At 43.1% G+C, this 23625-nt stretch overlaps 1 protein-coding gene across 3 annotated transcripts in view; it reads right to left on the minus strand.

Moving 5' to 3' along the window:
* Positions 1-942: 942 nt before the first annotated feature.
* The window catches only part of NHEJ1 (non-homologous end joining factor 1), a 76317-nt gene continuing 53634 nt past the window's right edge, over positions 943-23625 (minus strand). For 2 of the 3 annotated variants that reach the window (XR_009008959.1, XR_451509.3), the window contains exons 6-9: positions 10266-10498; positions 2616-2733; positions 1929-2047; positions 943-1459 (exon numbers count right to left, since the gene is read on the minus strand). Coding sequence is in view for 1 of the 3 variants with exons in the window: in XM_007187946.3 (XP_007188008.1) it covers positions 1385-1459; positions 1929-2047; positions 2616-2733 (312 nt within the window). In the remaining 2 variants the exon portion in view is untranslated. The remainder of the gene's footprint in view (positions 1460-1928; positions 2048-2615; positions 2734-10265; positions 10499-23625) is intronic. The other variant, XM_007187946.3, reaches the window with a different exon arrangement.

Consider the following 23625-nt stretch of genomic DNA (forward strand, 5'->3'; position numbering starts at 1 on the left):
CAGACACACCAGTCCCAGCCAGAGAGGACATGTGGACGAGGAGGCCTTTGACCATCGTAAGTAACTAAATCAGAAAAGGCCTCTACCTAACAGCTCCCAGTGAAGATCTGAGTTCTACTTCCCTTCCTGTCTCTCCAAGGTAAAGTTTCAGATGGTCTTACCTATAGAGGAAAACCTAGCAGAGAAGGCCAAGGAACTCTGAGAATCCTGGTCTGCTAAATCTTCTTTTTTTTTTTTTTTTTTTTTGGCCATGCCGCGCAGCTTGTGGAATCTTAGTTACCCGACCAGGGCCACAGCAGTGAAAGCACCGAGTCCTATCCACTGGACAGCCAGCGAAGTCTCAAATCCTGCTAGATTTGTCCAAAGAGTTCACTTTCTAACTAAGATTCTGCCTATCTCATACAGTCTTTACATTTTTTCCTGCTAAGCACTATTCATTCTATACATCAATTCTTTTGGTTCCAGAGAACTCCTCTGGCCATATTTCCTGTTCCCTGTCATCCTATCTTTTCTAGTTCTTCTAGTTACTGTGTTATTCGAAGTGAAGTGAAGGATGGGAAAATAAAATTCCTTTTTCTCCCACTCCGGGAAACTAACTTGGCCCTAGGGCTCAGAGCTCTTTGTAATTTCAATCCCATATTCAATCCCGTATTAACCTGTTGTCTATGCCTTGGAAATAGACAAAAAACACCCCATATCAAGTTGGACCAAAGAGCACAGAAACCATATGTTCTGCTATCTTGTGCCCACCATGGAGAGAGGTCTCAAGATCAAAGCTCCCGAATGGAGGCTTAGCACAGGCCACAGAAGAGAAGTATAAGAAGAACCTGAAGGATTAGACCGAGGGCCTAGACTTCATCCAGAGACAACAATGGGGTGGGACCCAGTAAAGTGAAGTGAGTTGGTTATGTGTTCCACAGATAAGCAATCTCAAAAGCAGGGGAGTGTGAGTGCTTTTTATTCCATGCTAAAGAGAGGAGAGGGTCTCTGAGGAACACCTGGGACTGGCTAGGGACTCTTAAGAAAGGTAGACAAGGCTTCCTAAGCATGCTGTGCCTTTTTGCAGACCTGCCCCATATACCTAAAGTCCATGGTAGATCCTGGGTCTAGAGAACCTTCACCAAAAGAAAGGAGGGCATGGGATTCCCAGAGACTGGCTTCCACTCGGACAGGGAAGGCCAGTGCCCGATGGATTGGAGCCAGGATTCCCTCAATTAATAGTATCCATGCCTGTCAACATGAACTTCAGTTATCTCGCCCTTACAGTGGAGTCCCTGACTGTGTAACTCTGTGTCAGAGATGCTGCTGCCACAGGACCTCCTTTCAAGGTGACACTAGGAAACTACTCTCCAAGTCCATCCTCCGCAGTTGAGACAGCGACAGGTTAACTGAAGAGCCCCCTTAGCTTCTTCCTCTTGACCTTCAACAGCTGAGGTCTCTGCATAGGGCCTGAAGTAACCTAGAAAAAAGGGAACCCAAGTTAATAGAGGTTTTGAACAGTTCCACTTAAGTTAGGAAAAGAAATTCCTTCCCCCCATGGCTCTGGTTAAGACGGGTGGCTGACGCAGGAGTTTTGAAGTCCATGTCAGGCAGTGAATGTGATATAATACTCTAGGCAGGAGATACGCACATCACTTCTCCCCTAGGCAACAACCTCATAGACCATCACTGCAAGTGCGATAAGGCAGAAAAGGAGTCAAGGTCCACCATTCAGAAGAACTGCAGAGAGGAGACAGCAAGGGAAGATGCAAAAGACCATGACTCTCCATCCAGAAATCCACAATTTAGATGCCTGGTCACAAATATCCCCCAGTGTTGTTAAGGCAGTGTCAACTAGGTGACAATTCCAGGGACCACTGGCTTGGGAGCTATAGGTGCAGACTCTCCCAAATCTTGAAATGCTATCTAGGAAGCTGCTCATGACTTACTGTGGGCTCTTTTTCAGGCACTGGGAGGGATGATGCTGAGGAGACTGGCTCTTCTGGCTGATTCAGAAGTTGGCTATCAGTTTCTTGTGAGGAGGCACTGCTTGAGGTCTGGGGATCTCCTGAAATCCGAAAGATCAAGGGAAGATAGTGGTGACTGCCTTCTTCTTACCAGAAAGGCATTAGCATTTACCAAGCATTCTGATAAAGGCCAGGCTTTGGTACTAATATGTAAACAGACACAAATCCACTTCCAACTAACTTCTGGAAAGCGCTGTTTCTATGATGAAGATTCTCCAGGCCCACTTTAACCACGTAAGACAAGAGTTTCCCTGACCCAAAACAGCTCACTGTTCTTCTACATATTACCTGTCATGTCTCAGGTAGGGAGATTAATTTTTTTCCTGGTTCTCTCACTAATTCTCCTAAGCATGTAGACCAGTCCTAATAAAGCTTTCTGTAGTGATGGAAATGTTCTGTATCTGAGCTGTCCAACCTGGTAGCCACTGGACACATGTGGCTATTGAGCACCTGAAATGTGCAAATGAGGGGATGAATTTTTCATTTTATTTAATTTTTATTTATTTAAATTTAAATAGTCACTATTGGCTAGAGCTACCATATTGAACAGCACAAACCTAGATCCTAACTCTAACCCCAGGGAGACCAAGTACCTCTAGAGCTACTCACCAGTGCCTTGAAGCTTCTGTCCCACTTGGATCTCTTGTCTGGTGACTGCCATATACAGACTCTGTAGATTTGTGACAAAGGGTTTTCCATCACCAACACTGCATGCCTCTGGTAGTTTCTACAGGGGAGAGGAGATGCTATCATTGGTGACATGGTATTGCTAGAGAAAAGAAACTTGATATCCCACTGGCAGAACTGGCATCAACCCTAAAAGAATTTATATACAGAACTTAGATCCAATATAGGCCATCCATATCCAAACCTGTTAGGACCAATATAAAGACCTCTTGGGAGGTCTTCTCCTCTGAAAGGCAACTCCAAACAAATATCTTTATTTCCTTCAATGCTTATGTCTATTACATTTCCCCATGAATACCTCATAGGTTTGTAGGTTCTTTTGTCCAAAAGGATGACCTCTTAGAGGACTGTTTTACGAAATCATCTTCCCTAAGTTGTCCCTGAGTTGTACAGATTACTATTTTAATTAAATTCACTCCTGAACTTCTATACTGGAGAGAGAAAAAGGATGAAATCCAGGAAAGGGGAAAGAGAGCAAAATGGGAATGACAGACTGAGAGACAAGAATAAATTATGGAGCTATGACGTTCAGTCAAAGGAGATGGGAGAAACAAAGTTTACAAAGCTTTGGAGGCTTGCCTGCCATTTTATGTTCCTTATGCAATCCCATTGTGCTTTACTATAATCCATGAACTCACAATGGGGTGATATTTCCCCCCAAGTGGGGAGAAAATTTGCTCTTGGGGGATGAAAAAAATCTTACTCATTTAAAGTATAAAGCACAGATACACAAATAGTACATAAACAGAATTTTGGTTTATCTATGGTATTAAAATTTCCTGAGGGGGGATGATTAGGAAAAAATGTCTTAAAAGGTTCCTCAGGGAGGTGATAATGAAAAAAAATTGAGAAACACTGCTACAATCACATTATATTTATCTATTTCCTTCATTATGGAATGAACTGTGGATTTATATCCACAGCAAAATGCTTTGCCTAGTTCACGTTTCATACACTTGGCTGAACTGAGTTTAAGTAATGGCTGAAGACTTAAGAAAGTGCAATAAAAATGAGATGAAAGAGTATGGTGTCCAGTGGACCTAAACCTGGCTGTACTTCAGAATCTTGGAAAGGGCCCAGAACCACTTCGTCTGTCCCTATGCATGCAAATCGCCATGGCTCCCAGCCAAGTTAGCAGGTTCTCCAAGGGAAGCCATGCCAGCAGCTCACATGGGAACAAGCCCAAGAATCCTGGATTGGCCCACATCTCATGTCAAGGGCACTCTCTCTGTGCTATAAGGGCATTCATTTCTGAAAACCCACTGTGGGAGAAGGATGGAAGAGAGAAAGTGGGAGAAGCAGTGAAGTAGTTGCTGAACCATGGTCAAGATTATACAGCTCTTTCCCTGAGCATGGTGGTAGCTGAAAAACGTATTGATCCCCGGGAAATGCAACATAGATTTCTACTCCAACCCTACTCACATAAAGACTGTATCAGTCTTGGACTTTCACTGGAAACCACAGACAATCAGTCAGGAGTCTTGAGTGCAGACGTTGCTTCCAGCAGTAATCTCACTAGGAGTATAACAGCCCTCTTCAGCAGCATTCCCTGAGGAATGAACTGAAACAGGCCACGGACCTCTGTCTCACCTCACTCTCCTTCCTAAGTTCAGCTCTCCAACCCCCAAGCCACCTCCTCCAGCAGAAGGTCCTCTACTCTATGGCCAGAGAGCCCTGACAGCAGAGAGGCAAATGGCTGTTCTCCGTCCTCACATCTCATGTCTCTGGGATCTCCCTTCATACTGCTCAGGAAGTGTGGCCTCTCTTAGGGTCACCCACACACGGTTTGGTAGGCACTGCGCTGTCTGTACAAACAGGCCAGGCAGAATCTAGGCAGTCCAGGGTCATCTCCTCCTGCCCTTTCTATGGAAATAAACAGACCCATAAAATTTCCAGGGTGACCTTTAGCCAGTTCATATACTTAGTCTCAAAATGAAGTGCCAGAAATAAAAGGCCACTGGAGCTACTGCTGTCCTGGACCTAAGTCCAAATCCAGAAGCTGTATCTTAGCCCTTCCTCCATCCTTCCCCTTCTCGGGGAGATCTGGTCCTGCAGCTGCTACCAAAGGTCATCCCACCCGATTGTCTATTCTCAGAAAAGTACTAGGAAGAGAATATTGGTACATTTCCTGCATATTTACTATGTGCTAGACACTGCTCTAAGTATTTAAAGGTATCAACCCATTCTGTCTTACTCACTGCTATTTCCCTGGCACCTAGAACAACCTGGCCCACAGGGGATGCTCAATAACTATGTATGAATGAAGGACTATGGTAGGCATGAGTATGACCCCATCTTGCTGAGGCAGTTACAGCTAGTAAGTGGTGGAACAAGATCAGAATCCAGACCATGTGGCTTCAGGGCCCTCGCATATAGCAACTATCCTATTTACTTCTCTGAAGCATAGAATTTTAGTCTAAAGGGCAATACAGGCTTCCCCAGGATTACAGCCCTTAATTCCTTGCATCACAGATCATCTGCATATATTCCCATCCAGCTCAGAAACAAGCTCCCTCAGGGGACAAGAAAAACACAAGCAGATATAAAGGAGGCAACTGGTCCTACCTGGAACTCTCAGAGGGCTGAAGGGCCATACCCTTAATCCTGTTCTAGCTGTTCCCCATCATCACTGATTCCTTGGGCATCATTCTCAGAATATGCTAGGGAAGACAGGTGGTGAGGCCTGAGCCTGGGAAGGAGAAATATTAGTTCCCTGTGCAGGACAATGGTAGGGGTGAGCTGGGGCGGGCAGCAGAGATCAAAGGGAGAAGCTGGAGTCAGGACTAAGAAAAGCAAATAGCAGTGCCCCCTGCTATAAGTACACCTGAGCCAGGAGCAAGGTGTACCAGCCACAAGCGGGTCACTGCCCAGAATGGGGAGGGGAAAAAGAGCCAGGTCAGTCTACTGTATAATATGTTCATCTGATTAACCCAGAATCAATTCTACTCAGCAGAAAGGTTACTGAGATTCTACCATGTGCCAGGTACTACAGGACTGGGGGAGGGGAAGTGGATGCACCAGTCCTTCCCTCCTCAGAACAGGAGAGAGTTAGTATAAAGATCAATAAGTCAGGGCTTCCCTGCTGGTGCAGTGGTTAAGAATCCGCCTGCCAATGCAGGGGACACTGGTTTGAGCCCTGGTCTGGGAAGATCCCACATGCCGCAGAGCAACTAAGCCCATGCGCCACAACTAACTAAGCCTGTGCTCTAGAGCCCGCAAGCCACAAGTACTGAAGCCCGTGTACCTAGAGCCCGTGCTCTGCAACAAGAGAAGCCACCACAATGAGAAGCCCGCGCACCGCAATGACGAGTAGCCCCAGCTCGCCACAACTAGAGAAAGCCTGCACGCAGTAATGAAGGCCCAATGCAGCCAAAAATAAATAAATAAATAAATAAAAATTAAAAAAAAAAAAAAGATAAATAAGTCAGAGGCCCTGTCTCAAAGAGTTTACAGTCACACATGGGGCAGAGGCAGATGCAGGTATCCCCCGCTTTTTGAAAATTTGCTTGATGCCACTTTGCTTTTAGGAAAAGCCTACATTAGTACCTGTTTTTGCTAACTGGAAGAAATCCAAAAAAGATTTTCGCTTTTATGAAAAAAGGTAATTGCTCCTTCACTTTACCTCATTTCAGCTTATGAAATGGTTCATGGGAGTGCTCTACTTTCAGATAGAAGGAGGAACCTGTATGTGTGTGTGTGTGTTTTTCAGGCATTATGCTATAACAGAGTTATAAACAAAGGGTAATAAGAACCCAGAGAAGAAGGAAGGGACAAAGTCTCACTGAGAGTCCTGCAAAACACTTCAGAGGTGGTGACATTGAATTAAGCCTTTGCAAGGTTAGACTTTGAATGTGGTGGAAGTATTTGAAGCACAAAGGTGTGAAAAGACAGGACAGGTGGACAGATCTCATGGGAAATGAGACTGGAAGGCTAAATTCATATCCACGAGATGGCAAAGGACTTTGTTTTCTGAATTAAGGATATGCCCATGGGAATCCCTTTTGTTTCACAAAGTGGCTTTCTCTGCTATACAACTACTTGCCAAGGCTTCCTTGGCATCAAACTATTACTGATACAACATTGAGGAGTCAGAAGTTTCCTCAAGGTTTCCCTTTCTAGGCTTTCTGCTACATTTAGAACCTCTTCAGTACTTACTGCTGGTACTGTGACTCTTTAAGAGCCACAAGAGCTACATCCCTCTCCTGTCTCCAGTAGTTCTGTTACTCTCTCACTTCCAGTCCACCAGGACTTTGGCCCCTGCTATACGGCCACATCAGAAGCGTTAGGAAAACCAAAGTTATAGAAATCATAAAGGGCATTTTATTTCCCCTTCTTGTCCCTATGGCAGCCCATGTTGGTTGCTAGGTCCCAAACTCCCCTCCTTTAACCATAATTCCCATCTTCACTGAGTCTAAAACTCACTCCCAGTGGTCTGGAAATTCTAAGACCCCCTCCTACCCCATGACCCCAACAGGATCTGTTGGAGCAATCCCAACTGCCATTTTCAACTAGAAATAAAAGGTCTGATCCTACCCTCACTCCCCACCCCCATCTCATCCCTCCTTTCCTCTGAGGCTGCTTCAGAAAAGAAACCTTTAGAATCCTGGGTAAGGAAAGGCTGGACCCCGATATACTGCTAACTCTACTCAGTATGGACCCACAGGTGAAGTATACAGGTATAAAAGACAGAAGAGAAGGGAGAAATGAGCAAACTGGAGCCCCCAGCACTAGCCCTGAGTAGGTCTTTGGTTCTGGCACCAGCCCCAGAAGCTGGCACAGCCCCAAGGCCCCGACACTGACCATCACAATATCATAACCGCCAGGGCAGGGCCCCCAACACGTGATTTCCCAAGGGTAAGAATCCTCTCCTCCCTCTTGCAATGTGGTAAACTGCTGTACTGGATACAAACTTCCCTCCCCAGGGGGCCCAAGTCAGGTTAGGAAATCATGGTAATCTTCATCATTAGCTCCTCTTTTCGGTAAGAGCATACTGGAAAACCCTTCTAAGGTCTCAGATTACCAAAGGTTTACCAAAATAAATAGGGAGGAACAAGAAAACTGGTTTGGGAAGAGGACTCCAAGGAGAAAGACTCTTCAGAATAGAATTCCACCCCCCGACACACCATCCATTCATTCGGCAAATATTTACTGATTACCTACAGTGTTCGCGATGATGTGGGTGCTGGGGATACAGTATATTGAACAAAAGAGATAAAAATTCCCTGCCCTCCTGAAGTTTACATTCTAGAGAGGGGAGATCAACAACAAACATAGTTAATTAAGCCATACTCTCTATCAGATGGTGTTAGCACCACAGAGAAAAATAAATCAGCACAGGTTGATTATGGGATGGGGCAGGAATGTGTTGCAATTTTAAATAGAGGTCAAAGAAGGCCTCACTGAGAGATGACACTTTAAAAAGACCTAAAGGAAAGTAACAGGACGATCCACTGGCTATCTAGATCAAGTGACCAGATTCCCAGTTTGCCTGGGTCAGTCCCAGTTTGTGCTTGTTGTCGTTTATTAGTAGAGCTCCTTTTCTCTCTTATAAGTGTCCCAATTTGTATGATAAATTAGATGGTCACCCTATATCAGAGGAAGAGCATGGCAGGTATGTGGATATGTGTCTGTGTGTTTATTTGAAATCGTGAGATAATGTAGCATATGATCTTTTATTCTATAAGATGGGAAGCCACTGGAGTTTATAAAGAGAAGAGTAAAATGATCTGATACACATTTTAAAAAGATCACTTTGAATGTAGAAAGACAAGTGGACAGATCTGTTAGGAGGCTGCTACAATAACCAAGTGAGAGAGGATAGTAGCTTGGGCCTGGGTGGCAACAGTGGAGGTGGTGAGAAGTGATCAGATTCTGGATATATTTGAAGGTATGACCGATAGGATTCATTGATAGATTGGATATAGAACGTGAGAGGAATCAAGGATAACTCTACTCCAGAGCATAAGGCAGATGTTACAGAGGGATGATCCAGAAACCTAAAATAAAATCAGAGATAACCTGAAATGGCTCCTGGGTCGACAACACAGACTCAACCTGGGGAGTAAAACAGGGAGACTCAGTGGGAAAGGTGAACCCAATGCCCAAGAGAAGTATCAAAAAGTTAAAAAAGAGGAAGCCATAAGTGGCTCTCACTCAAAGAGGAAGAAGCAAAACTGTCTAGGAATTAGGGGGGAAAAAGTCTCAGAAAAAAAGATAAGTAGAAACAAGCTTTAAGTTCTGGCTTTAGAGTCACAAAGACTCAGATCTGTACCTAAGGTCTTCTAGTTGCTAGCTGTGACACTCTGGGCAATTTACTGTATTTAATCAATGTCCTATTTTAAGAGAAAAAAAGAGATGGAGGGTTGGGTAGATATGGGGGGTGGGGAGGGAGGACTGAGACAAACAATATCTACATCATAGAGTTCATGAGAGGATTAAACAAGCGAGTAGAGTAAGTACCCAAGAAATCTCTGTCTCCTCCCTCTGCAAGACAAAGGAGGCTCAAGAAATGCCCTAATGAGCTCTAGTACTTAGAGAAACCAGGGTCTCACCCAATTGTTAACCTTTCCCCACTGCGTGCCAAAGCATATGATCTAAAGATTCAGTGACTACTCAAAGCCCAGGTCAGGGAGGTACAGTCACAGAAACCCAGCTAGTAACCTGTGGGTAGTTCACTGTCCACCATGGCCACACGAGCCCAATCCTCAGTCTCCAGTAAGGACCAAGGTCCTGGCTTTAAACTCTGGCTTTGCCAGTTAGCAGCTATGTTACTAACTTCTTTTAGCCTCTGTCCCCTCACCAGAACAATGAGGAGACCAATACCTACTTTTATGAGACTGATAGAAGGATTATATGAGGTAATACATGTAAAGGTTGCCTGCTCCATATAAATTATGTCTCCTGACCTCCCCTCAAATGCTCTTGTTGCCTCTCAAATATCTCCTTTACTCTCCCAATGTGCAGGACCTACCCAAGAAGCCAAGGTTTCACCTTCATTCTCCTCACCCTCTTTTTTTGGGAGGTGGTGGGTATAACAGTGGAGAGTAAAGCTTCCTATTCCAGAAGCACACAAAGCACAAACAGCTTACTCCCTGAAAAACTTTAGCTGAAGTCCAACAATGATTCCACCAGGAACCCTTTCTCACCGCCGTTTCCTGCTCCCCAGTGAGGCCTGGGTTCCCCAGTGAGGGCTGGGCAAGAGGCTCTGCTATGGTGTTTCCATTGTAAAGTAATATACACTCAGTAAAGGCTATTTGGAAAGTAGAAAAACGTGACCTGCAGATATATCATTCAAACAGTCAGTCATATGTTTTTGATGGGATTAATCTCACAGCTTCTTCAGAGTTTGAGAGGGAAAAAAAAAACGTTAATAGGACAGAGAAAAGAGACATGGTGGTGATGTCCAGGTTTTCAAAAGACAACCAGTTCACTCTCCCTTCCCCTCCCTTGAAATTTTTCCACAGCAGCTCACTTGGATGAGGTGTTTCAGGCAAGATCTAAGCCCAAGGGGTCCCTCTGTGTTGTCCCTCACAGAATACGCCTCTGAATTCCCTCAGTTCACTGATCACAAACCTTGGTGATTTGGGAGAGACCCGGCGTTCTAAGGATATGAGGCACGCTGCCCTTGAGATCGTATGCGAAGTCGACGAGACAGCTGACCTGCTCCTGTGTTTGGTCTGGTTTGGCTTTGTTGGGTCTGTGTCACACAAGGCCCACCCTGGCCATTGTGCCCTGCCGCGGCTGACCTCACCATGCTCTCCCGTCGGCCTCCGGTTCCTGAGCACCCACCCACTCGGCACTGGGCTCTACTAGGGAAAAAGCACAAACAGATCTGAACTTAATCTTGTGTTTGAGACCTTGCAAATTAATTATAGTCTACCTCAGCCCTCCCCACTTTTAAAACTAGGTGGGAGAATGGATGCATGCATACACTCACCTATCCAAGCATGCATACATGCAATCCAGTTAAATCATTACATCGCTTTCTTTGTGGTCTGCCCTTCAAAATGGGATAATTTTGCTGCCTCACTCTCCCTCACAGTGCTGGAAATGCAACCGAGATAAAATAGGTGCAGAGTTCAAAAGAGTTTGAGATAAAGTCCAGATTTTTCTGGTTCTACTTGAGGCCTAGGTAGCTCCCTGAAGTGCACAGTCAGAAGAGAAGGGAGATGGGAAGAAAGACTATAAAGAGAGGTCCAAACAGAAGGCTTGAATAATGTTAGTAAGATGAACATTTTGGAATGCTTTCAATGTACTAGGTACTAGGCTAAGCATTTTAATCCATTATCTCAATTAATCTCCACAGTAAGCCTACCAGGTAGGCACTAAAATCATTCTCATTTTATACAGGGGAAAACAAAGGCTCAAGAGAGGTTATGAAACTTGACTAGGGCCACAGCTAGAAAGTTGCAGAATGGGGCAGCAGAAGGCCCAGGAGGCTGAACTCCAGAACATACACTTGAACCACTTCACTGTATCTCCTCATAAAATCACCCACTGAGACAGCCATTTCTCCCTCCCATCCCCCAGCTCCCACTCCCCAGAAGGAGGTTGGTCCCTGTTCTGAGACCTAGTGGTACTAGAATGTAGCTCTCTCACCTTCCTTCTGAAACCTCCAAAGAGCCCAAGAGACTGATAGAGGGAAAAGACAAAATACCCTCCAGAGAAGGAAGGCCTTACTTAATTAAGTCCTTGACTGTCCTCCAACAGGACTAGAAAATCAGAAAAATGAATCTCTGGTATGGGGAGGCTCTAGACTCTAAATCTCCTTTTAAAATAAGTACAGCCCCTCAAAGTCATAGCAGGAAGGCCCCTCAGCTCTGCCCCAAAAGAAAAATAATGGTAAAGGGAGTGGAAGTGAAGGTGGGGGCAGGGGCCGCCGCTCTCATAAGAGCCCTTTGTGGTGGCTGCCTCTGAAAGGAGGTTTTGCTAGACAAGGTGGAACTTCTCAAGGTGACAAGCAAATGGTACAGCCTGAGCAGTGACCCTCTGCTCGCTCGTAACCACCCCCTCCCCTCCGGAGGGCCAGAGCCTACACTGTCCCCGAAGCCCCACCCAGCGCCAGCACAAACCGCGGCTTTCTAACTAACAAGCAGCAAAGGGGCTGGGGGGACGCAAGTGGTTTCCTGGGGGGGAAGGAATCCTCAGAGCCCCTCAGAAAGTGCAGTAGCAACTCTCATTCCTTCTTTTTCTACTCCCACTCCTTCTCCAGGAAGAACAAGCAGCTCCTGTCAGCTCTGGCTCAGGGAGGGGGCGCCAACCAGCCCATCGGGGACAACCAGTCTGAAGGATAGTTTAGCCCCTCTCTCAAAGTCAGCCACCTCACCATCCTTTCTCCAAGTGGAAATGAAACAAGGAGGTAAAAACCAAAAAGAAAAGAGCATCAGGTTTAAGAACAAAAAGAAAATCACAACAATACAGCAGGTATCTGACTCTGAAAGCTTGTGATCCCTGCCCTGTGCCATGAGCACTACACAGGAGCACATATTTCATTTTTTCCCTGTATCAGTGGAGAAGAGAGGACAGTCAGCTGGGTCTGTAGGGCACAGAGGTGATTTAGAGGACCCGGTAGTATTATCTGTAGGACCTCTACCACCAAAGGGATTCTCTTTCACTCCCCATTACACGCTTGACAGCTGGGAACACAGCCCATGGCGGCTGTGATCTCATGGGCTCCTCGCCCCCGCCCTTCCTGTCCTCTCCACCCCACAGAATCTTCCTCTATACGGCGATGCACCGCCTCCCCATAACACACACACACACACACACACACACACACACACACACACACACACGCTCATGATAAGGGCCTGATCTTTATGACCTTAGGTAGGCAAAGATTTCTTAACAGGACATAAATCATAAAGGAAAAGATTGATAAATTGGACTATATCAAAGTTAGGAACTTCTGTTCATCAAAAGATACAAATAAGAGAGCAAAAAAGCAAGCTATAAAGTGGGAGAAAATATTTGCAATACATATAACCAACAAAGGACTCATTTTCAGAATATTTGAAGAACTCTGAAAAATCAATAAGAAAAAGACAAATAACCCAATAGAAAATTGACAAAAGGCTCGGTCATAGCTAAGTGATCAATAATTACATGAAAATGTACAGAACCTCATTAGTCACTGGGGGAGTTAAAAAGCCACAGTAGGATACCACTACATATTCACTATAATGGCTAAAAAGAAAAGGCAGATAATACAAGTGTTGACAAGGATGTGGTACAACCAGAACTCTCATATACTGCTTGTATGAGTATAAACTGATATAGTTGTTTTGGAAAACTGTTTGGCAGTATCTACAAAATCTAACATATGTATAACTATGAAGCATCCAACACAAATGGGTAAATAAATTGTGGAATAGTCTTACAATAAAATATTATACAGAAATGAAAATTAACAAAGTACTACTAACATGGATGAATTTCATAAAAATTTTGTTGAGTGAAAGAAGTCAGACACAAAAGAGTACATACCATATAATTCCACTTATATGAAATTCAAAACAGGCAAAATTAATCTATCATATTAAAAGTCAGGACAGTGACCCTTTGGGGGTGGTAGGTACTGAGTACTGGAAATTTTCTAGTTCTTGATCTGGGTGCTGATTACACAGCTATGCTCATTTTGTAATTCTTCAGGCTGTATGCTTATGATAGGGGCAGTTTTCTGTATGCATCTTATACTTTGACTTTAAAAGTTTATTAATAGAAGAAAAACAATTTGGCAGTTCCTCTGAAAGTTAAACATAGAGTTATTATATGATCCATATAGTTATTATATTGCACTCCTAGGTATATACCCAAGAGAATTGAAAACGTATGTTCATACAGAAACTTACACACAAATGTTCATAGCAGGTTTATTCATAATAACCCCAAAGTGGAAAATGACCCAACTGTCTATCAACTGACGAATGAATAAACAAAATGTGGTATATCCCTATAAGGGGCTATTATTCTGCCATAAAAAGGAATAAAGTACTGATACTTGCTTCAATGGATGGACCTTGAAAACAATGCTAAGTGAAAGAAGCCAGACGCAAAAGACTATATACTGTATGCTTCCATTTGCATGAAATATTCGAGAGGTGAATCTACATAGAGACAGAAAGTAGATTAGTGATTTCCAAGAATGGGGGGAGTGGGGAATGGAAAATGACTGCAAGTGGATATAGAGTTTCTTTTTGGGGGTGATGAAGAGGTTCTGGAATTATATAGTAGTTGTAGTTACACAACTTTATGAATATTGTAAAACCACGGAATTATACACTTTTGCTTTATACTTTTTTGGTAAATGTTATGGTATGTGAATTATATCTCAATTTTTCAAAAAGATTTTTTTAAAAAGATAAAGTCTCTACTCTCCCACACTCCTCTGCCTGTCCTCCAATCTGTTCTCTCTGTCAGGAATAGATTCTCAGGCTCCCAACAGGCCTGGACAACTTTCAAAGGACTTTAACACAGTCAGTGGAGCAGATTCCTGCCTAGTGGCTGAGTAACTGGCGTTAGCACAGAATGGGGACAGAGCACGGGATCTAGGGTCACATGGGCCTAGCTTTGAAAATAAGCCCGCCACTTACATATTCTTTTTATGATCTTGGCTAAGTGTCTATTAATCTCTTTGAGCCTCAATTTTCTCTCTATAAAATGAGTAGAATGATTCTTATCAATGAGGGTTGTTGTGAGGATTGTTAAATGAGATCATGTACGTAACATATTAATTCTGCTCTCTTGGAGTTCCAGGGAACCTCAGCTACCTGAAGGCAACCAGAAGCACTTTAATTTGGCAAAACAGTGTGGGCTCTGGAGTTGAATTGCTTACACTCAGATCCCAAGTCCATTACTTTATCTTTCTAAGCCTTAGTTTCTCCAGTTATACAATGGGAATAAGAATACTACGAGCATTTTAGAGTAATTCTGAGGATCAAATGAGATAACGCATGTAAAGTGCTTACTACACTGTCTGGCACATAGAAGGCACTCAATAAATATTAACTGTTATTATTAATTCAGCCATTAATCAAAACTGTTGACTATGCCAGATAGTGTGCTGTGTCCTAAGGATAAGATGGAGTTCACTGCCTTCAAGGAGCTCATAGTCTGGTTGGGGAGTCAGACACATAAACAGATAATTGTTCTTATGGCTGGGCACACACTGGAGCCTTTGATTGTCAGTCAGCAACACTAGGTCTAAGGCATTATAAAACCAAGCTGGATACGTAAGGAATGGTGTGGGGTGGGGGCAGCGGTGGACAGACTAACCATGAATCAACAGTAGACCCCTTCTTTTTTCTATAAATAGCCTACAAGAACCTAGATAAATAGGCAGGCAGACTTCGACTTCCTCCTCAGCATTGCTACTAACTGGCCAGGGGCTTAAGGGCATCTCCTGTATATCTGTCTCCCCCTACTCTTCAAGTGGCTGGTTCCTTCTCATCTTTCAGATCTCAGATCTCAGTTCAAACGGAATTCTCCTGGTCCCCTTACCATATCATCTAAAGTATTTGTTCTTATAGCACTCTATTCTTTTTCCTCAAAACAGTCATAATAATTTTCAATTATTTATGTTTACTTGTTTCCTTTCTCTCCCAGTAGACTGTGAGCTCCTAGAGTTCAGGTTCATTCAGCAAATATTTATTGAGTATCTACTACGTGCCAGGCTCTGAAGTATGTGCTGCGAATTCAGTTTGGGGGTATAGACATGGCCACTTCCCTCATGGAGCTTATACTCTATATTTGTTGCAGAGCTTTGGGATGGAAGTATATCCCAATCCTGGCTGAGGACCTCTTCTGATTAGCCCAGTTAGAGACGAGCCCTTGGCTGCCAATCTCTCACTGAGTCCAAAAAGCAAGGGGCTGGAACTCTTGGGACGTCTTAGTTCTTCCTCTTGCAGTCCCAGATTCCCATGCTCACAGTCCAGCAGAGTTTAAGCGAGGGCAAACAGCACAACCTCAGAGACATTTCAGCAAGTTCTTTCCTTATAAAGCTATTCATATCAGCATTCTAAAAGCAAGAACAGTCGGTATCGGGCAAGGGATGTACTGTCTGGGATGGGGGTGGGATGGGAGGTGGGGATAAGGAGGCAAAAGTCTCCTTTTAAGTCCTGCAGAGGAGGAATAACTCGAGTCCTCAGCACTTTTCAAATTCAGTGCCCTGAGATTGCTGCTTCCCATAGTCTGAGCTTCTCTAGCATTGATCCTGACCATCCCAAGGCTGCTTGCTGCTAAAACTAGCCTGAGGTCTAGGGATGCTCCATTAGACTTTAGTAAATATACTCAGCAGCAAACTCTCTGGGGATAGGCCAGGAGAACATTGTTTTCCAGGACTGGGAGATAATAAAATTGAAAGGAATACTTAAAAAGCTGCCTCAAATTCTTTGTTAAATGAACAAGAGTGTACATACACACACATACACACAAACACACACGGAATCAATCCTTTATTGATTGATTGATCAATCAATCAGTGTGACTCTGATCCCCTGGCCCCAACTAATTAGACCAAGGGTGGACACCTGACCCAAGAGAAGTCAATCTCTAGATCAACCAGATTCTCTTCATTGGGTGTGTGACCCAAAAGTCACAGCATGGATGCTTAGCTTTTTGTGTGTGCTATGGACTCCTTTGCAGTCTGGTGAAGCCTGGGGACCCTTTTTAAATGCATAAAATAAAATATATAAGATTACAAAGGAAATAAATTAATTAAAATGCCATATTCAAATATTTTTAAAATGTGGGGACTTCCCTGGTGGCACAGTGGTTAAGACTCCGTACTCCCAATGCAGGGGGCCCAGGTTCAATCCCTGGTCAGGGAACTAGATCCCATATATATGCTGCAACTAAGAGTTCGCAGGCCACAACTAAGGAGCCCACGAGCCGCAACTAAGAGGAGCCTGCCTGCCGCAACTAAGACCCGGCACAACCAAATAAATAAATATTTTTTAAAAATAAATAAATAAAATAAAATGTGTAACAGAATAATATATGTACTTCTTTATTAACACATTAAATTATAAGATCTAGTAGTAGGTCAAATAACCACCAGAATTTCAAGTAGTGATGAGCGTAAATTATATTTCATGATATCTGTAGCAACTATAAAATGATATGAAAATATCTGTGATTTCTATTGGTGACAAAGTCACAGATACTGCTAATGACATGGTGAATTTTGCTTACATTTGTTTATTTTTTTAATTGAAATATAGTTGATTTATAATATTGTGTTAGTTTCAGGTTACAGCAAAGTGATTCAGTTACATATATATTTTTTCAGATTATTTTCCATTATAGGTTAAGATATTGAATATAGTTCCCTGGGCTATACAGTAAATCCTTGTTGTTTATCTATTTTTTGTTTTTTGGTGGTTTTTTTTTTAATTAAAAAAATTTTTTTTTAACATCTTTATTGGAGTATAATTGCTCCACAATGGTGTGTTACCTTCTGCTTTACAACAAAGTGAATCAGCTCTACATACACATACACCCCCATATCTCTTCCCTCTTGCATTTCTCTCCCTCCCACCCTTCCCATCCCACCCCCCAAGGTGGTCACAAGGCACCGAGCTGATCTCCCTGTGCTATGCGGCTGCTTCCCACTAGCTATCGGTTTTACGTTTGGTAGTGTATATATGTCCATGCCACTCTCTCACTTTGTCCCAGCTTACCCTTCCCCCTCCCCACGTCCTCAAGTCCATTCTCTAGTAGATCTGTGTCTTTATTCCCGTCCTGCCCCTATTTTCTGTTTATCTGTTTTATGTATAGTAGTTTGTATCTGTTAATCCCATACTCCTAATTTATCCCTCCCATCCTCTTTCTCCTTTGATAGCTGTAAGTTTGTTTTCTATGTCTGTGAGTCTATTTCTGCTTTGTATATAGATTCATTTATATTATTTTTTAGATTCTACATATAAGGGATATCATATAATATTTGTCTTTGTCTGACTTACTTCACCTAGTATGATAGTCTCTAGGTCCATCCATGTTGCTGCAAATGGCAATATTTCATTTTTTTATGGCTGAGTAATATTCCATTGTGTGTGTGTGTATATATATATATATATATATATATATATATATATATATATACACCACATCTTCTTAAACCAATCATCTGTTGATGGGCACCTGGGTTATTTCCATGTCTTGGCTATTATAAATAGTGCTGCTATGAACACTGGGGTGCTTAAATCTTTTTGAATTACAATTTTCATCTTTTTGGGATACATGCCCAGGAGTGGGATTGCTGGATCATATGGTAGCTCTATTTTTAATTTTTAGGGAACCTCCATACTGTTCTCCATAGTGGCTGTATCAATTTACATTCCCACCAACAGTGTAGGAGGGTTCCCTTTACTTAACACCCTCTCCAGCATTTATTGTTTGTAGACTTTTTGATGACAGCCATTCTGACCTTGTTTATGTTTATAATAGAGGAAATGCTAAATTTGTTACAGGTTAATGAAAATAAAGATGCAATCCCCCCCGCATCCAATTCATGAAACCCTGAATTCTAAGCATGAATTCTCAAGGGACCCATGGATCCCAGGGTGAAAAACTCCTGCTGTAAAGACTCGCATTACATAATAGTGCTTGCTTACTTAGAAAGGCCATGCAGACCTAGTCAGAGTTAGCAGTAAGGCAAGCCAAAGCCACATGTCAGTCAATAGCTTATAGGAGCAGAAACAAACCTGTCAGTTGGTCTTGAGATGAGCAATCTTGAGATCCCAGAGAAAGATGCTAACTTTCCAGTTCCTGAGAGACATGGTTAGGTGTCCTGAAATTAGACACGGACAGATCTCCTTGTGCCTTTTCAGTAAATTTCCTTTTTACCTAAGCTAATTGAGGGGATTTGCTTCCTTACAATTAATTACTGAAATAATCCTTTAAACAAATGAGCGAACTGAAACATGTTTATAATATACTATGTTTATTTGTGTACATTAACATCCTACTGGATTATGAATTCCTTAAGAGTTCAGAGTATGTATAATCTTAATTCTGTAAAGCCCAAAGCTGCTGATGTCCATGAGCTCGCTATAGCAGATACTAACAATATCAAATGCGTCTGAGGAGGAGGGAAAGCTGCCTTTCTTCTGCCCATGTGGCTAAACCTGGCAGGCAAACATAGGCAGTTTAGATAGTGAGCTCATAGGAGCCTGACGAAATGGATTAGGATGAAAAATCAAGAAAGAGGTCCTGGTACCATCTGAATCATTGTAGAGCTCTAGGTTTAGGGAGGGCAAGAGCAAGTAAAAATACTTCAAAAGACAGTGAAAACCAAATCAAATCAAACATCCAAATGAAAATGTAAAAAATATTTAACACAACACTGCAGTGACTACCAAAGTTCAAGCATGGCAAACCTGTTGAGGGACATGCTCTTCAGACTTGTACCAGTGCCTGGTCCCCCTGAACTCTGAGTTTAAAGAAGGGCACAGATTCCAAGAAATCTGAGGTTCTAAGAAAAAAAAAAATTCTGGATACAAAGTCACTTTCCAGAAAATCAAGAACCTGGCAGGCTTCAAGGTTAGGAAGTTGAAGCGCTAGCAGGTTAATTGTTAGGCCTGAGCTACCTGCCACAGTTCAGCTCAAAATACTCATTCACAGCAGGACACCTGCCTAACACATAGCTGGGGTGGTGATGGAGGGGTGTGACCCAAAGTTGTCCAATGATGACTCTAAAATCCAGTGCCTAGGGAAAACTAGGCAGGCCTAATGAGGCATTAAAGAGATGCCAGAAAAAGATGGAAAACTAGGAGAAAAGTGGAGGTTAAAAGATACACTTCAACCAGACCACAACTCAGAACAGGAGTGTGGTCACACTATGCGGGAGTTGAGGGTGGTGGAAGAAGGGGGCTGGAGAAACAGAGAAGTGTGACTCTGCAGAGGGGTCAAGGCAGGCTTGATTAGGAGGGAATTTTCCTAAATGGATGTAATCAGGCTTGAGGCTAAAAGCTGCTTTCTGAGCCTTTCTAGTCCCTCAGCCCGGGATTTCTGCATCCCTTGTCCATTCTCCCCACTGTAGTCCAGGGACCACAGGGACTCGAAGATGCCTGGATCATTTCTAGGTACAGTACATCTCACACTCCTTTGGATCTAGGTTTCACTGAGGAGGAGAGAATGCCCTGGTTACCTAATTAAGCGTTTCCTAACTGATACACTCTCCACTTCCTCGTAGGAAGCCATAATCTTGTGGGTTTAAGATTCCCACTGAGTTTGCTAAACTCTTATCCTCAGGTTCACTTAGGAGGCAAGAACAGGCAGCCCTGACACCAGGCTGACCCTAGGGAACAGAACAGCTACTCCAGGGTTCATCTCCAGGTGAGGGGACGAAGGAAGGACCAAATCTAGGCTCTGGTTACAGGGCATCTGCAACACCTGCTGATAATAAAACATTATCTGTCAAGGCTTTGGCCCTCCAACCCACCAAAACAGAGGAAGAGGGAGAGGAATTTACTCCCTCTGATGCCCACCCCAGGGGCCCCCCACCCCCACTCCACCCCAAAGGCCACTAGCCAGAGTAGAAAGGCACCTAAGGGAGGGTCTAAAGAAAAGACTGACCAAGAGATGTGAAAGGCTGTACTGGTCCCTTCCTAGAAAGGGAAGGTGGGCAGTGGATATGAGAGAAAAGCTAAGGAAACACTTGGCCAAATCAGCTTTCTTCCTTTCCCACTTCCACTGAATCAAGTTACAGAGGTGGCTTTTGTAAGATCTGTGGGAGAATAAAGCAGAGAATGGAAAGGAAATATTCAATTTGAATATGTTGAGTCTGAGATGTCTATTAGACTTTCAAGTGGAAATGTTGAACAAGCAGCTGGAAACACAAGTGTGGGGTTTGGGAAGATCTGGGCTGGAGATACAGGCGTAAAGATGGTATTTGAAGCCAAGAGATTGAATGCAATCAGTCAGAGTGAAGGTGGGTAGAGAACAGAAGAGGACCCAGGACTGAGTCCTGGAGGGAGTGCAGAAGAGAAGGAATCAGCAAAGGAGTTTGTGAAGAAGTAACCAAGAAGTGGAAAATAAAGCCAAGAAAGTGCACAGCTCTGGAAGCCAAATGAAGATAGTGTGTCAAGAAGGCCTGGGTGACCAGCTGTATCAAAGGCTGCTTGTAGATCAAAAAAGATGAGAACCAAGAACTAACTATTGGACTTGGCAGTGAGAAAGTCAGCAGCGACCTTTTCAAGAACAGCTTTGGTAGAGTGAGAGTCAAACCCCACTGAAATGGTTTTAAGAGAGAACAAGAGAGAAATTGAGCATCATGAAAACAGACAACTCTTGAAAGGAGTTTTGTAGCAAAGGGGGCAGAGAAGTAGGGTAGTAATTACTGGGCAAAGCAGGGTATCAACAGAAGGATTTTTAAGGTAGGAAAAATAATAGCACATTTGTATGCTAATATGATAAACTTATAGAAAGCAAAAAGTTAGAGAGGGGAGAATTACCGGAGCAATTTCCTTGATAGGTAACATGGAATCTAATTGCACAAATAGAGGGACTGCTTTTAGATTGGTAGATGGCTAATTTATCTATGCAAACAAGCAGAAAGTCAGTATATGAGGGTATATATGTTAGCAGTAGGTAGAAGTGGTGGCGTAAGTCTGTTACCATTCACTTCTTATTGATTCTTCTTTTTCCCCCAGCAAATTAGGAAGCAAGGTTAAGGTGATAGGGACTTAAGGAAAGAGAAGAAGGTATGAAATAGTCATCTAGAATGATGGGAGAGTGAATGGATTAGGGAAATATAATATGACTGCCTGGCATTATTAAGGGTGCACTTGAAGTTCTTGGTCAAGAATTTAAATTGAAACTAGTCAGCATGCTTGTTTTTTTTTTTTTCTGACTATATCTGGCTGCATATGCAGGTATGGAAGAGGTAGAAAAGTTGGGTTTAACTGTATATGACACAAGAGATGGGCAACAGAATCAAGAGTGCATGCAAGGAAGTGATTATAATGATTGACCATAGAAACTGGGTAAGGAAAGGAAGCAGGACATCAAAGGAGTCAAGACAATGAAAAGGAGGGTAAGGTCAATGGACTGGAGGTCTCTGTGGAATTAAAGGAATGTTGAGTCGAGGTAGAGAAGGAGAGCTGGAATGATAAGAAAAGGAAAGGGTTGGAAAGTAGGATGTATAAAATTGAGATTACGGAGGGGTTGCGATAACTGGTGATGACAAAGTCCAGAGTAGACCCTAGAGCAGCTTCTAAACAGTGGCACTACTGACCCTTTGGGTTAGACAGTTCTTTGTCATGGGGGCCATCCTGTGCACTACAGGAGGCTGAGCAGCATCTCTGGATGTTACATACCACACTAGATGCCAGCAGCACCCCACCACAAATGGTGACAACCAAAAACGTCTCCAGACATTTCCAAAGGTTCTCTGAGGGCACAACCTCCCCTTGTTGAGAACCAGTGCTCTAGAGTATGTCCATAGTAATCAGTGAATGAGACAGAGCAGAAGTCAAGGTAATCAGAGAAGACTGGAGAAAGTGGTGGTGAGTCAGGAGCTAAAGTCCCCAAGAAATGAGTTGGAATGACTCAGAGTCAGTGCGTTACAACAACAATGAAGAATAATGGATGATATAATCTTATGACACGAGATTCAAAGCCAGGCTTTTTAGGGAAGAGGAGGGAGAACAGTCGGAAAGTAGCAATTAGAAGCACGGAGGTCGCATATCCCACCTTCAAACTCAGTGGTAAGAGGACTATGGGAGAAGAAATAGCTACCATGTGAGAGGGGTGTAAAAAAGAAACATCCTCAGGGGAAAGCCAGGTTTCTGAGCAGGAAGGAGAAAGAAATGCCCAGAGAAGAGACTGAAGCTAAAGAAGATTCTGCTGATGATGTACTGTTAATTCCAGAAGGCACAGTGGAAGGGTTCAGCAACTGGGGAAGGCTGGGAAAAGAGGACAGAATGGAGGAATGCAAGATGTGTTCCTCAAACTGGAAGGTGGAATCCAGTGGAAGGTTCACTAAGGGGAGCGGTGGTGTAGAGGACACAAATCTTCAGAACAGAAAAGAAGGAAGCCTCTGTTATCCTGGCACGAAGGTGGACACAAGGTAACAATCTGCTGGGGATACAGCACATGCCACTAGGAGTCATGCTATAATTACCAACCGGAGGCTAGAACTAGTCTAGAACAAAAGGATAGATTTCTAAGCTCCAAAGAATAGCACCAGCTTTAATATTAGGAAGTCAACCAAACAGACACATATCTCTCAAGAGATGAGAACAGGGTTTTCAAGAGTCCAGGAGCTAAGGAAACTTTCAAGAAGTGTGAAGCTTGTGTAAGGTTAGTGAAGATAGGCCTAAAGACCTAAGTAGAACTCTTGGGGCCCATTAGGAAAGTGCCTTCCTCATTATATTAGAAATTAGGGTGATGTAAGAGGGCCAGAGGAGCTCTAAAGAAGCAATGAAATATGGCCAAGAATCCAGAGGACTTGATCTCGTGCTTACAGTCTGGAAGAGAATTAGAATTTGTAGATTCCTAGAGGGACTGAGAATTATCCCACCGGCAACACACCCACCAAGCCAGACAAGACTGAGGAAAGGAACAAGGACCAGTGGGCCCCGGAAGCTAAACCAATCAATCAGTCTAAGAAGAGGCAAAGAACTCTATCAGGATAAGGAATTGGTGCTGGGTAAACTCATCCATTTATTTTTCTTCCTTTTAAAAAAATTACAGAGAAACATACTGACTTAACACTTAAGTTTACACTTAACACAAGTTTAAACACTACAGAAGTATATAAGTGAAAGACTCCCTCTCTTCACCTCCAGTCCATTCCTCAGAGGTAATCACTGTGAACAATTTGGTGTATATCCTCCCAGACATTTTTCTATTCTTTTTTTTTTTTTTAAGTTTAATCTTATTTATTTATTTATTTTTTATTTATGGCTGTATTGGGTCTTCGTTTCTGTGC

Source organism: Balaenoptera acutorostrata, chromosome 8 (genome assembly GCF_949987535.1).
Source record: "Balaenoptera acutorostrata chromosome 8, mBalAcu1.1, whole genome shotgun sequence".
NCBI classification, from domain to species: Eukaryota; Metazoa; Chordata; class Mammalia; order Artiodactyla; family Balaenopteridae; genus Balaenoptera; species Balaenoptera acutorostrata.